We start from the raw sequence: 13,766 nt of genomic DNA on the forward strand, positions 1-13,766 counted from the left end.
GATTTCACAGTTACAACACTATAACACAACCTGCTTTCACACAACAAGTTAGTTTTAAAAGGACATGTATAAGTACCCACCACCAGTCTCCCGTGTGAGCACAGTGCAGACCCGAACTTCAGCAGATAGACCGATGACAGACACTCTTATTTTAGAAGCCTTCAGACTCTTTGTATATGAAAAAGAAAAGGAAAAAAAAATTAAATCACTAGCCAGGCACCGAAGATTTAAAAGTACACACAAAGCTCAACATATTCTCAGCTGAAAAGGTCAGGTCAAGCAAGATAAAGTGCTACATTTACATCCGTTGTAAATACATACACATGTGTACACAGCAAAATAGATGACTGAATAGAATCAACATACATAGTTTAGTTAAAAATCAGACTAACACCTACAGCGGATAGAATACATTTCAATATGATCAGCATAGCTAACGTCAATTCAACATGGACACCATATATCCAAGTTAATTTCACTACACAATATACCAAACAAAATCCTTAAAGTAAACTATTAACATCCAAAGATATAAGATTTATGCAAATCAAATGTTCAGTGGTGTCTACTAGAAGGCAAGGATTAAAGTGAAAATCAACTCTGCTGAATCTGGTACACAATGTAGAGGTAATTCACACACAAAAGAGTGAGCGGTGCGAAAGTGATGCAGCATATGTAGTGCCTTGTGTCAGACACAGAGCTTTGGTTTATGTGGCATTGCTATAAGTTACCATATTTCCAAATATGTATGACAATACCCACATAGGGCATCATCTTGAGGGGAATGTCAATGGCCACACCCTAGGATGACACCTAGTGTAACAAGCCGAACATGAAGATAACAAAACTAGAAAAAAGTCATAATACTGCATCCTCTTTCTGGGCACAGGTTGGTGAAAGGGTACACGGAGAAGTTATCACACTGAAGAACTGCCACAAGCATGGACAATGGCAGACAGTGGTGCAGCATTCCTTCATTCCTCCAAGTTGGAGCTTTAGAATGTCTGCAGTACCACTACTTAAAAGATGCAAAATGATTTTGATTCAGAAAGGCAACTGTTCAGGCATGGACTGTTGTGATTTATCTATGCAGTGCACAGAGAGGTTGCATGGCTAAGTTGATAAGTCGTATCAAATGAATTGTGGGTAGAATAGTGCAACCACAAAACAGAACACAATTTGACAAGAACTATTGGAAGACCATGTTTACTTCTGCTCCGACAACCTGTCAGACTGAGTATAAGTCCCAAGCAAAGAATATGTGAGTGTCCGTTTGAGATTGGCAGAGGTATTCACCGTGTCCAAGCAGGAACACCACTCTAGTTAGAGTAAATTAGATATACACTGGATATAATCTGTGCTCACCCTCCGGTAGCTTGGCACAGAGCGGTCAGGCTTATCTAAAGAGGTAATGTGTAAAGTATTTGTGCGAAAAACACATGGATACACACAATAACACAATGAAAAACAAAGTATGAGTAAAACAAGACAAGAATGACAAAAATCCAATAAGTAGAACCAGAGTTACGATTTTTTAAAGATTAAATCAAATTATTGTTCTTAGTAGAATGAAACGCCAACCAGGGATATCTGGTTACGCTAGACCGAGGTAAATACAAAGTTCAGGCTGAACATGATGGACGACAGGCCAGCTACAAGATTGCCGCAGGTCCTGCTGAAAAAGTTCCTTGGATGGAGGAAGCATCAACGTCTAAGACTATGCGAGGAGCAGAGGAAGCGATATATCTGCGATCCTGTGAATGGAGGCAATGCGTTGTTACGATCAGTGCAGTCGATGAAGGCTATGTTGACAAACCCCTTTATGATGCAGGCAATGTGTTGTCATCGAGCCTAGCAGTCCATCGTCGAAGGAGATGCGTCGGTTTTGATTGGCATAAAGTCATTGATATGTGGGTCCTGCTGGATCATCACAAGCAAAGGCACTGCCAAGAGCCCAGCAATGGATTGGCAAAACCAGGCAAGACAGGACTCACAGATGGCAGAGTCCAGGTGCTGTTGCAGGGTTGTAGGAAGTCTTTGATGCCCCTGAGTCTTCAGAGAGGGGGGCAAGCCAGCAAGCCCTTGGAGTCACTCTGGGTTCATGTGAGATGGGTCCAGTTCTTTTCCTCAGCAGGGATGCAGGTAGTACATGAGAGCAGAACAGCAGTTCTTCCAGAACAGCAGTCTCACAGAGTGGCAGTCCTGAAGCACAACAGTACTTCTTAGCAGAGTTCTTCACAGGTCCAGAAGTGTACTGTCTTGGTAGAGTCAGAGACCCAGTACTTATACCCTGTTGTGTCTTTGAAGTGAGGGTGACTTCAAAGAAGGGGTTTCGAAGTGCACATAGCTCCTTTCTTCCCAGCCCTGGCTCCAGACTATTATTAAGGGGGTAATCAGCCCTTTTTGTGGGAAACAGGACACTGCCTATTCAGGTGTGTCAGCTCATCCCCTTTCTTCATGCCCAGTAAGAGCTATCAGAATGCAGATAAGTTCTCTGTCACACCTAGCCTTCCTGTATTTGTTGCGGTTTAGAGGGAATGCACAAATTGTAGCAGTCACCCACCCCATACCTTAGGGGTGCCTTTTGTGTAATAAAAGGGGAGTTTAAGGCTTGGCAGAGGGTTTTACATGGCAATTAGAACATGCAGTAAACTGCAAACACAAGCTTTGCAGTGGCAGGCCTGAGATAGGCCCACCAGTAGCGTTTAGATTACAGGCCCTGGGGACATGGAATACCACTTTAGACAGACCGCCCCAGGAAATTGCAGCATAGATTTGCAAATTTAGCAGCACAAAAAATTAAATTTAGCGGCATTATTGCGGCACTTTATTTTACTCGTAATAATTCCATTTCAGTCTTAAATCAATGGAAACTGTTTTAGCAGAGTATTCCACTTTCAAATAGGCATGTTTAGAGTGGCTGAGAGTATTTGTTTGCTATGCTAAGTCCCCGAGTCCTGTAATGGATGGCAGCATAATTTTTCACATGTTGCTGCCAGCCAATCGGAGAACTTGCAGGACTCTGACTTCCGCAGGAGCGATATGGCCCAAGGGAAAAAAAGATCCCGTGGATAATCCTAACTCTCTGCTTTTAAACTGGCGTGCCCACAAGAGTCTAAGACACTCTTGCAAGCCTAAATGCACCCCTGCAGGGTCCAGAAACAAGAAGAGTGTGGATGCGTTGGTGCCCAACGCTGCTTCCCACTTCCTGTCTACTCTCGCCCCAGAACAGGGTGCAGGCACCCCTACCCTGGCCAGTGGCATCAACCCTCCCACTCACCCGCCACCAACCCTGCTTACAAGCCTACACTATGGTTTGATGTAATTCGATTCCCTTCCAGCAGCTCATGCACTTGAAACTGCTCTGTAAACAACAAGTTGCACACGTGATTATACTGACTGACCCCCTCTCGCCCCCACCTACCACCACCACCCCCTCCTCCAGGGTACAAGTCCTAAAAAAAAAAAAAAGAAGGGGGGTGGGGTGGACTAAACAAGTTAGGTAGTTTGCAAGTGAAATCATGGCATGTGCCACCATAGCACATGACGCCACAACACAATTATTTTATCACTTTTTACACAAGTCTCCTCAGAGAAGGCGGATGAGGATTCAGGGAAGAGAAGCATGGAAAGAGTGCATGATTACAGTAAATCCCACAAACTGTTCATAGAGGGAGGGGTGCTTAAACCTGAAATTATTAAATGTCTTATGAAATCCATGTTTGATGGAGTCACATGAACGGAGATGCGATTGGTTTCCAAAGTATTGATGCAAAACCAGAATGGGGGGCAAGCACAGTCCCTGCCAAGCACAAGGTATCCAGTTACACACAAAGTGTTCAAAGCTGCCACTGACCCCAACCACTGGGGAGTCTCTGCACTAACCATCCTGGTACCTTAGGCCTAGATTTCGGCCCATATTTACAGAGGGGACAAGTGAAACTACCAATCCCAGCATGCAGTGGGGATGCTTCAGAGACTTTGCTGGGTAGTTCATCCCCATCAGCTCGAGATAGAGGGAACCCCAAGGAGTGCCAGAGGTGCTAGATCAGAGAGGGAGGTAGATCACCTCCCTGTGTGTCCTCGGTACCCCGAAGCACCAGTGGACCGACAAACGGATACCCATCAAGGACTCCTCCTCAATATCATTTGCGGTTGGATCCCACGTCATCACAGCGATATTGTAACTTTGTACAGTAACAACCTGAGGCTGATTGTTGCAACTCACTAGTTGCTTTTCTTGTGTTTGTAATGGTTTTGTTTGAACTCTGAAGCATGTTGGGGAGGAATGTAGTATTTGCACTTGCACAAGAACTTGGGACGTTGGTGTATTGGGTGGGATGATTTGCCCTACGCCTCTGGAATTATGGTTCAGTCTACAATTATGTTGCCTTGTTTTAAAAAAGGAACTGCAGGCGGCTGGGCCTGGCAACTGAGAGTATTACACTAACCAATTGTGCCTGTATTTAAATTACTGGGCCAACACTAGAGTTTGTAGCATTACGGCCGGGTTGCAAATAGCTTTTCGCCAGACTTGTGAAGTACAAGGATACCAGGGAACAACTTAATACTGGTACTTTATGTGCAGCCCTGGTGGCTCCACCTCTTAATTCATTACCACAACAATCACCTATGATTCAGACAAAAGAATGCCAATTTCTAAAGCCAAAATGTCTTTATTTTACATTTCTCCTGCCTCCACTTCTGTTCACATTAAGGCTATGTCGCAGATTTTGGAACAAAGAACTCTTGTGAAAAATGCCAACTTAATCAAATTGTCTCACTTAGATGTCAAAGATTAGGTTTTTGCCAACCACGTATCATGTAATGTTTTTTTTTTATTTTATACTTTCTCAACACCACCACCTTAATGGACTTTAACTATTAAAAAAAGGTATGCAAAACAAATCTCCAGTAGGTTTTATATTAGGAAATAACCTGGGAAATTATTTTTTTGTTAGAGCCGCAAGCATGTTTTTGCTTTACTTTTCACCATTATGAGAGATTTTGCGAAGAGGGCATTTCCAAAATTCTTGAACTTGTCAAGTTTATTATCTTTGCTTAGTTGTCAATTCGGTAATAATTATTTGTTTATCTCCTCAGCGACTGCTGCAAAAAAATGTAATACAACTCACTATCTAATTATAAAGAAAAGGGCGTACTCTGGGTCTCAGGGAAAGAACCGTTGACAATAAAATTCATGATCGCGTGCCCTTCGTACTTGGATATGTTGCAACCTCTGCACTGGAAAGATAAAACTAATGCTGGAGAAAAGAGGGTTTCTTCAACGTCGCAAAGGGATTTTGGAGATTAAGGTAAAGACCAGCCTTCCAGCAGCCTTCCTCGCTTTCATGTGGTGTTATATAAAATGTGAATTCTTATGGACCGTAAGGTTTCTTCAAACTTATTGGTGCTCTTGAATGTGTCTGTTTGAATGCAGATATCTCTGAAATGCTGCTCATAGTGGAGTGATGGTTGTCTTAGGGTCACATTTAAAGTGACATTGTAATTTAATTATAATATACTGAGCAGTTGCCTGGAACCCTAGAACCTACAATGTTGGTGATTTTTTTTTTTTTAACCAGGCCATAATGTTGAAATTTCTTGGCCGACTACAGATAGAATAGGACTTCCTCTCATTACACCACAAAAAAGCAAGTTAGGTAGTATTCAGCTCAAACAAGTAGAGCAGGTTTTGTTTCCAGGTCTGACCATTTTCTAGACCAGGGGTCTCCAACCTTTTGTGTAGTCCGAGCTACTTCTGGCCAGTGAAAATCGTCGTGAGCTACTGAACCCGAAGCAACTCGCGCATTTTTCCAAGAGACCCCCCACGCCCAGTTTCATTGACTTTAAGCCTAATTTCATCAGAGCCCATACTGTGCCTTTCTGCCCTCTGTTTCACTCGTTTTCCCCTTGTTTTTGTGCCCTTCTGCCCTCTGTTTCACTCGTTTTCCCCTTGTTTTTTATGCCCTTCTGCCCTTTGTTTCACTCGTTTTCCCCTTGTTTTTTGTGCCCTTCTGCCCTTTGTTCCACGTGTTTTTTGTGCCCTTCTGCCCTCTGTTTCACTCGTTTTCCCCTCGTTTTTTGTGGCCTTCTGCCCTGTTTCACTCGTTTTCCCCTTGGTTTTTTGTGCCCTTCTGCCCTCTGTTTCACAAGTTTTTTGTGGCCTTCTGCCCTCTGTTTCACTCGTTTTCCCCTTGGTTTTTTGTGCCCTTCTGCCCTCTGTTTCACTCGTTTTCCCCTTGTTTTTTGTGCCCTTCTGCCCTCTGTTTCACTCGTTTTCCCCTTGTTTTTTGTGCCCTTCTGCCCTCTGTTTCACTCATTTTTTTGTAGCCTTCTGCCCTGTTTCACTCGTTTTCCCCTTGTTTTTTGTGCCCTTCTGCCCTCTGTTTCACTCATTTTTTGTAGCCTTCTGCCCTGTTTCACTCGTTTTCCCCTTGTTTTTTGTGCCCTTCTGCCCTGTTTCACAAGTTTTTTGTGGCCTTCTGCCCTCTGTTTCACTCATTTCCCCCTTGTTTTTTGTGGCCTTCTGCCCTCTGTTTCACTCGTTTTCCCCTTGTTTTTTGTGCCCTTCTGCCCTCCGTTTCCCTCGTTTTTGTGGCCTTCTGCCCTCTGTTTCACTCGTTTTCCCCTTGTTTTTTGTTCCCTTCTGTCCTCTGTTTAACTCGTTTTCCCATTGTTTTTTTGTGCCCTTCTGCGCTCTGTTTCACGCGTTTTACCCTTGTTTTTTGTGCCCTTCTGCCCTCCGTTTCCCTCGTTTTTGTGGCCTTCTGCCCTCTGTTTCACTCGTTTTCCCCTTGTTTTTTGTGCCCTTCTGCCCTCCGTTTCCCTAGTTTTTGTGGCCTTCTGCCCTCTGTTTCACTCGTTTTACCCTTGTTTTTTGTGCCCTTCTGCCCTCCGTTTCCCTCATTTTTCTGGCCTTCTGCCCTCTGTTTCACTCGTTTTACCCTTGTTTTTTGTGCCCTTCTGCCCTTTGTTCCACGCGTTTTTTGTGGCTTTGCCTGGCGTGTCAGTGTAGCACCGGGAATTATTCAACATCACATTCATTAAAAAACAGAATCCAACGTCACTAAACTATCTGCTCGTCCATTGAGCTTACCTGCGGTCGAAGTCCCGTCTCTGCTCCCTACTGCTCCAGGTAACGATGACGTCACAGGAGTCAGACTCTCACGAGAAGAGTCTGCAGCTCCAGGAGAGTAGCGTCATCCTCTTCGCCCGCCCCCACCCCCAGCTTAGCTCCAATCTGAGCGGCTGGTTTGGGTGAGGGCGAGCAAATGGAGCCGGAAAAGTAAATAGCCCATGAAGGGCTACACGAGCTACTCCCGGGGTCTCCACGAGCTACCAGTAGCTCGCGATCGACCGGTTGGAGACCCCGGTTCTAGACTGTTTCTCTTAAAATGATCTGCAGCGTAATTCTTTAAATAACCACTTGATGGCGTTATACTACTAAGGAAACAGTAGCTATTATGGAAAGATGACTCCAATGACAATATACATAACCCCCCGGGATATTGCGGCATGAATCACATTTTCCAAATTTCGCAGGCTGTTTTGTAAAGATCGGAGCATTTTCACAAAACTGATGATTTCGCGGATCCTGGAGAGTCTGTTTAGTAGAGACTTAAAAGTAAACTAAATATGCCAATTGTGTATACACCAATGTATCCATGTTTAGGGGAGAAGCATATGTACTTGATCACGGGTCGGTACAAAAGGGGGTGGTGATGAACGGAGCATCTGAATCAATCAAACACTCACACCCAGTCAAAAGATCTGGGTTTAATCCATCACCGTTCTTTAGCCCACTCTGCCACCCCAGTTCAGACATGGCTATATGCAAATCAGTCTGACTGTGCCTCATGGGAACAGTCCAGCCCGAACTGCCAAGCCATGTCTTCCCTGGACCGGAAACAAGCTTCCGATGACCGGTTTCTGGCATTCCAGCAGTCTTCAGCCCACTTGCTTGAATCCAGTGGCAAAGTGAGCAAGGGACTCACGTCTGAGCATACCCTGCCACACTTATGGCGGCCAAAAGCGGTACAAAAGGGGGTGGTGATGGACGGAGCATCTGAATCAATCAAACACTCACACCCAGTCAAAAGATCTGGGTTTAATCCATCACCTTTCTTTAGTCCACTCTGCCACCCCAGTTCAGACATGGCTATATGCAAATCAGTCAGACCCTGTGCCTCATGGGAACAGTCCAGCCCGAACTGCCAAGCCATGTCTTCCCTGGACCGGAAACAAGCTTCTGAGGACCGGTTTCTGGCATTCCAGCCGTCTTCAGCCCGGCTTGCTTGAATCCAGTGGCAAAGTGAGCAAGGGACTCACGTCTGAGCATACCTTGCCACACTTATGGCAGCCAAAAGCGGTACAAAAGGGGGTGGTGATGGACGGAGCATCTGAATCAATCAAACACTCACACCCAGTCAAAAGATCTGGGTTTAATCCATCACCGTTCTTGAGCCCACTCTGCCACCCCAGTTCAGACATGGCTGAGTGGGCTAAAGAATGGTGATGGATTAAACCCAGATCAGTTGACTGGGGCTGAGTGTTTGATTTGCTCAAACGCTCCGTCCATCATCCCCTTTTGTATCGCTTGATCACGGGTCAGCAGTGGTAAAGTGCTCGGAGTCCAAAGGCCAACAATAACAATCTGCAAAAAAGGAAGGTAAGCAGGCAAAAAGTGTGGGGAAGACCACCTAAAGGATGACAGGTATAACAGTCAGCAACTTGAAAGAAAACACACAAGCATGAGCAATGATAGCTTTCAATTAAGTAGCGGGCAAATGACATAGGGAGCGATACAAAAAGACAACATTCATGAATGAAGCAAAATCAAGAGATTGGAATATTGGAATATTGGAATGCCATTGCTTCAGATGTAAAATCTTTCAAGTTTATCTTTTCTCAGGCATTACAAAAGAGCTCAAATTACACGTATTAGTGACAAGTTGATTAAAAAATAAGGTTATGCATGTAATGGACTTACCCTTTTAAGCTAACCTTTTGGGCACTGTCTGAGCACGAGAACCCGACATAATTCTGAGCTTGGACTTGCAAGATAGCAGATTCACGTAGTAGGGACTAATATTTTAGAGTGGTACACGGCAGCAAACTCTGTCTAAGAGTACAACATTTGGAGGACCAGCCACACACAAACATTAGCGGTATAACCATTAACACGTAAAACTGATGAACAACTTCAAATGTCAATGCAACAATGCATTGTATAATGCTAATCCATGGATTCACAACCTTAGCATTTCTATGAACGAATTAATGCTGCAAATAGAATATACAGAATATAACAAAAATGCTTGACAAACAGTATAGAACTCGATTTCATCTGTTATAAGTCAATCATAATGCATACACATATTTTAAATACATATCTTATACCAAACACCACTTACCATTGAAACAGATCATTTCTCAGTCTAACTCTAGTATCCACATGGCTTGCACACATAACATAAGTCAGCTATGCAACAAAGACCTAGAGATCAACACATTTGGATCACCATTATCTATTAATGCGTCTGCAGCAGGATTCCAATACTCTAGGCAACAGTAACTCCAGGAGTCAGAATTAGACCCCATTAGAAGCCTTTGAGAAATACATAGTGGGAAATCAGTATTTCTGTGTAGATTCCTGCATGTTTTCCCGCGGTATTTCACCTTGACAACGTTGATCTCTTTATTGGCTGTGACTTCATCTTGGAATGTGACCGTGTTATACTGATGGACAGCAGCATTTAAGGGGCTACTGCCAGCATGTGTAGGACAAAACAATGAATCAGAAGTTAATGGGTGCTTTAAACGTTTAAGCATATTCGTTTTACTCCCTTTCATAGATAACAAACAAAACGATTTCTTGTTTATTAGCATTGGGCAGAAGCGCCCTTTTTGGACAGAGGCTCTGCTGATAATGCAGTTGTGTTTTATGAAGATGGGTTTTGGAAGAGTCCTGAAGGCACACAGGCACTGGAGTTTCTGTGACATTCACAGTCTCTTCTCACCAAAAGACCCCCTCACCGAGCATGTGTGAAAAATGTTTCAAGCACTGAAATACATTACTTTGCTTCCACTACAAAGGTACTGAGGAGGAGACACATAACTGCAGACCTTCCGCTTATCAGATAAAGATAGCCTAACGTTAGGACAACGCAGAGAATGGAAGATGGGACGCCACTATCACCTCCATCTTAATATTTGGAATCCCATACATCAGCCCTCCCAGTTGAAAGGCATCACGTGTTAGTCTAGTGCATTCTAAGGCAGGCCCCACATCACTGCCTTAAAAAGAATTACCACGCATTTATAGCGCTTCTTCACTTGTCAAAGAGCTTTGTTGTCAACGCGATAAGTGCGCAGCCAGCACTCATTTGTCCACCCTTTTAATGTGACGCAGCAGTGTGACCTGGGCCCAGCTTTCTACTATTTAATACAGGCGTTCCTCTGAGTTACATTTCGTCTGGCCCACGCATCGTCGGTGATGCTGTACATGGGTTGTGCTCTCTTTCTTTGCAGAATGTAATTCATGGGCAGCGTCATGCGACCCTAGCAACATAACAGCAGGGTTGTTTCTGCACCTGGGCAACTCAGCAGCACCGGTCACCGCCAAATCAGCACCGGTCATCGTCAAAAAAAGCTTAAATAGCGAGGATTTCTCCATCTTCTTTACCGACAAAGCAAACGCACTGGAGAGAGAACTTAAAAAATCAGCTGAAGATTTGGAAAGGGAGAAGGTTTCTTCAGATGAACTACAGTTCCAACAAGAACTCGACAAACCTAAGAACATCGCTCAATGGACAGGTTTCAATCTAATCAGTGAATTAGAATTATCTAAGATCATGTCATCCACCAAACCTAACAACCATTATAATGACTCCCTACCAGCAAAGTGCTGTTCTTCTCTTAACCACCTGTTAATCCCGTCGTGGACTAAGATCATTAATGCTTTGTTATCACAAGGCCAAATTCCAGACTGCCTAAAAACAGGGCAAGTCATTCCTCTTCTAAAAAAACAAATGAAAACCCTTGTGATCCAAACAACTTTAGACCTGTTACAAACATTCCCATGCTCTCTAAAGTTCTGGAAAAATGTGTCCAACAACAACTGAGTCATCACATTACGGATTTCAATCTACTAAACAATTTCCAATCGGGGTTCAGACCGAACCATAGTACAGAAACTGCAATACTGCAAATAGAAGATGACGCTCTACTGGCTCTTGATCACGACACATGTCTCCTAATATTGTTGGACTTGTCGGCTGCGTTCGACGCGGTAAACCATGACAAAATACTGGATAGGCTGAAAAACAGAATGGCATTAGATCGTATAGTACTAAAGTGGTTCAGCTCCTTCCTAGAGAATGGATCACAAAAATTCATTGTCAACCAAACCCTGTCAGGCTTTACCAGAAATACAATTGGAGTTCCACAAGGTTCAACGTTATCCCCGGCGCTTTTCAATCTCTTTGTAGAACCACTTACAGCTATACTACAAAAAGCAAACATGTCATTTCATATGTACGCAGATGAGACGCAGCTGTATATCAAGGTGACATCGACAGAAGATTTAAAAACCATGAATCAAGCCCTCACGAGAACCCTCCCATGGCTAACCCTGAATCACCTGAAGCTAAATCTGCAGAAAACGGAATTCCTACTGATTACACCTCAGAAAAGTAAACTCAAGATAGCGGAATTGTCCAACATTATCACTGCTTTAAAATGTACCCCGAAGATTGTCGACTCTACTAAATATTTGGGAATTACCCTTGACAAAAATCTGAACATGATTGCACATATCAACACAATGGCAAAGAACACTTGTTTCCATCTAAGCTACCTGCGGAAACTAAAACCATCCAAAAAATTCGACCACATCTCCCCTCACTTGAAAGTGCTCAACTGGCTACCTTTCGAAGCAAGAATTCACTTCAAAATAGCTTGCATCACCCATAATGCATTCCACCATAAAACGCCAGTTTACCTTGCACAGAAAATCACACTTTCAGGAGGAAACAGAAGCACCAGGAGCAAAGACAATCTACTTCTGAAGCCAGCTCGTTTTGTAAGAAAAGAACTTATGACCGAGCGTTCTCTGGAGCAGCACCACGAATTTGGAATGCACTCCCCATAAGCATTAGAAGAATTCCATCCATCGCTGCGTTCAAAAAAGAAGCAAAATTATTCTAAATGAGAAAATGTCTACAATAAGACCTTGCAGCAGTACATGTGGATCAAATCTATCCATGTTTGCCTCCAGTCATCCACCAGTCTCTCGCTTGTGGTGGTGTGACTTAATGCGATCGTTACCAACTCAATTGCTGATTTAATTGCTGATTCACTATTTGTTACTGTTGTATAGAGCTTGTAAATTAAAATCTATGCTTCCAAATGGTACTAATGTTGATACACGGCTGTAAAGCGCTCTGATACCCCTCGCAGGGTCATGTTCATGCTATAGAAAACACTAAATAAATAAATAAATTAATTAATATGAATGTAAGAGCTGCACCCAAGACTAGAGCACAGGGTGGCTGAAAGGTCAGAGAAGGACACCCAGTGGCAGTCTGGCCGGCACACCCAGACTACAGCAGGAAATACCCAGCTCATCCCCATTTGTGCACCCGGGCCCAGCTGAAAATCGGCGGGAGAAAGGACAGCGACATTTCATTCAGGTGAGGAATGGGCCGAGTCAAGTTGTTATCCCTCTACTACAGCAAGAAGTCTCACATGACAGGAGGAGAAGCAAAGGCAGCCAGGATACCGAGCTGGCGAAGTCAGACAACCATTGAAGTAAACCCGAGACACGAGAGCTCGTAAGTTTAAGATCAGTGTTCGAGTCACTGTCACAGCAGTGCGCGCGCCTCCAGTGGTCGCGTGCCATACTCAACCCTGCTGGTCTCATGGCAAATTATGCACGTAACTTTTTATTCGTGCTCTGTGTCTCAAACGTTCGTGAACCATCTCTGTGTCTGACACGGATGGCAGGAAGGAAATAATAATTTTGTTCTTCTGAATGTCCTATTCTATATGACACTGTGAAAGTTTCCTTGCTGCTGCTTGCTTTAGCATACTGCTGATATCTCCATTTATGTTAGGCTCCCTCTCCTCTTAGTATTCTGTCCACTCTCTGACTTCGCCCGGCTCAAGCGGATTGGCGAGGTTCCTGCTACCGAAACGCTATTTTCGTCCAGGTGTTTATCAGTGCCACCATTTCCTCACATGCACACTTGTAAATATGCAGTCACACCTGCACTCTGATAGAAATTTGCAGAAGGCTGTCTGACCATAACACTACACAAACAGCCCTTTGCAGTACAAGGAGGACCCCATCTGCACAGGATTCACCAAAAGCAGGTGTGGGGAGGGGAAAACAGAAAGATCAAGAGGGATGAAAAAGTGCGAGGGGAAATGAAATAGACAAAAAGGATAGAATCGCCTGAAAGGAAAGAGACAGGAGGGACAAGGATGAGAGGTGGGATAAGCGAGGTACGATACAAGAAGGGAAGACAAATCAGGAGGAGGAGAAAGTCACTAATAGTTGTTGAATGTCACTCATAAGTACACTGGAATTATGAAAATGTCACACAATGTGAGATGGTGGGGCGATCAGGGTGGCATTAAGCACCTGCACGCAGTCCACATACTGTGGAGGCTGCAGACGTCTATACTTATTATGCAGCATCCCATTTAATAGTTATCAACGAGTGGTGGCACAATTTACCTTCAGATCCGGCATACAAGTT

General features: G+C 43.9%; 1 protein-coding gene across 1 annotated transcript in view; it reads right to left on the reverse strand.

Moving 5' to 3' along the window:
- The window catches only part of LOC144818172 (general transcription factor IIH subunit 2), a 368,595-nt gene that overhangs the window by 144,678 nt on the left and 210,151 nt on the right, over positions 1–13,766 (reverse strand). Inside the window, exon 10 of the mRNA XM_078675294.1 lies at positions 81–168. Within this exon, the coding sequence (XP_078531420.1) occupies positions 81–168 (88 nt within the window). The remainder of the gene's footprint in view (positions 1–80; positions 169–13,766) is intronic.

Source organism: Lissotriton helveticus, chromosome 2_1, assembly GCF_964261635.1.
Source record: "Lissotriton helveticus chromosome 2_1, aLisHel1.1, whole genome shotgun sequence".
Classification (NCBI taxonomy): Eukaryota; Metazoa; Chordata; class Amphibia; order Caudata; family Salamandridae; genus Lissotriton; species Lissotriton helveticus.